The sequence below is a fragment of the Loa loa genome (assembly GCF_000183805.2).
Source record: "Loa loa unplaced genomic scaffold supercont3.36, whole genome shotgun sequence".
Classification (NCBI taxonomy): Eukaryota; Metazoa; Nematoda; class Chromadorea; order Rhabditida; family Onchocercidae; genus Loa; species Loa loa.
The window spans coordinates 360,320-362,060 of record NW_018108216.1 but is presented as its reverse complement, the minus strand read 5'-3'; the positions used below and the strand labels follow the sequence as shown (position 1 = coordinate 362,060).

The following is a 1,741-nucleotide window of genomic DNA, read 5'->3' as shown; positions in this document are numbered from 1 at the left end:
TTCATGAATACCAGCAGATTCCATACCCAAGAAGGATGGCTAAAAAGATTCTTCTTTTTGCAAAGAAATCAAAATTTCAATTAGAAAGGAAATTCCCCAAATAAATTGCTTACATTGTAATCTTAGCTCCTTCTATATAAAGAGTCAAAAATTCCCAGCTGACCTGAAATAGAGCTTCTGGGCATCGGAATCGTTCGTTGCCTACGGTAATCACTTGGCCATCAGGCAATTCATAAGACTTTTCAAGGGACGAGGACGATGCAGCAGTTGCCATTTCCTGCTCGAAGTCTAAGGCGACATAGCACAACTTCTCCTTGATGTCACGCACAATTTCACGCTCAGCCGTGGTTGTGAATGAGTAACCACGTTCAGTGAGGATCTTCATTAAGTAATCTGTCAAGTCCCGTCCAGCCAAATCCAGACGCAAAATTGCGTGCGGAAGTGCGTAACCTGAAATAACGAAGACACAATTAATTTATCCTCAAGTTTGCCATAACTTATCATTACAGTTGAAGTCAATTCATGGATACATTCTGATTTTCATGTAAATGTTGCTGGCCCCAAGCAAACTTTGAATCAGTGATTTTGAAGAATGGCAATTGATTCGATTTAATGATACCTTCGTAAATTGGTACAGTATGAGTGACGCCATCACCGGAATCAAGTACGATGCCAGTAGTACGACCGGAAGCATACAGAGACAGGACAGCTTGGATGGCAACATACATAGCCGGAGTATTGAATGTTTCGAACATGATCTGAGTCATCTTTTCTCTGTTTGCCTTTGGGTTCAATGGGGCTTCGGTAAGTAATACTGGATGTTCCTCGGGAGCAACTCGAAGTTCGTTGTAGAAGGTATGATGCCAGATTTTCTCCATGTCATCCCAGTTTGTGACAATGCCGTGCTCAATTGGATATTTCAATGTCAGGATACCTCTCTTCGACTGAGCCTCATCGCCTACGTATGAATCCTTTTGACCCATACCGACCATGACACCCTGCAAAACTTTTCATCGATGCCCGGAAACCATCAAAATTTTCCAAATCAGTTTTTAAAGCCGATTATAATTTCCTAACTGGATATATCTCTTTTTTATTCAATTTAAATTGTTTGTGTTAGATGTGAGCAGAGTTGAGAAGCTTACCTGATGCCTCGGTCGTCCGACTATTGATGGAAATACAGCTCGAGGTGCATCATCACCGGCAAATCCGGCTTTGCACATACCGGATCCATTGTCTACTACCAATGCCGCTACTTCCTCGTCGCACATTATTTATGGTTTTTGAAACAGATGCTGCTGAACGGGTTAACCTTTCCTGGTGAAAAAGAAAAGTTGTTGTAAGCGCATGTCTTTTAAATTAAAACCAGCTAATATTTCTTTGCTCTTATTCCTGACCAAATGTAACCTAAACAGCAAGCAATGTGTTACTAAGCCAGATTTGACTAAAGTTTAGCTATCCATTGCTTAAACTTAATGTTTTACGTTTGACAGATCAGTAAAAAAATCTCCAAAACTATAAAAAGGAACTTTGAAATTCCGAAATAATGTGAAATTTCTACCTTACCATTTATTTCTACCTAATTTTTCTCAGTAAAGTGGAAAGAGTTGTAGCAATGATCAATCTTTTACATTTTAAACTTGGTTTAATTACGAGGCAATAACTTTAGGCTAATTTCTTCAGCTTCTAAAAAGCACCACAAACTGCAGGAATAAGAGGAACAGCAAAAGCATGAAGGCTG

The 1,741-nt window shown here is 39.5% G+C and overlaps 1 protein-coding gene across 1 annotated transcript in view; it reads right to left on the bottom strand.

Annotated features, from left to right (window-relative positions):
- LOAG_17053 (actin-1) overlaps positions 1-1,741 on the bottom strand; it is a 9,064-nt gene that overhangs the window by 1,616 nt on the left and 5,707 nt on the right. The window contains exons 2-3 of the mRNA XM_020449714.1: positions 620-998; positions 164-450 (exon numbers count right to left, since the gene is read on the bottom strand). Coding sequence (XP_020306735.1) covers positions 164-450; positions 620-998 — 666 coding nt within the window. The remainder of the gene's footprint in view (positions 1-163; positions 451-619; positions 999-1,741) is intronic.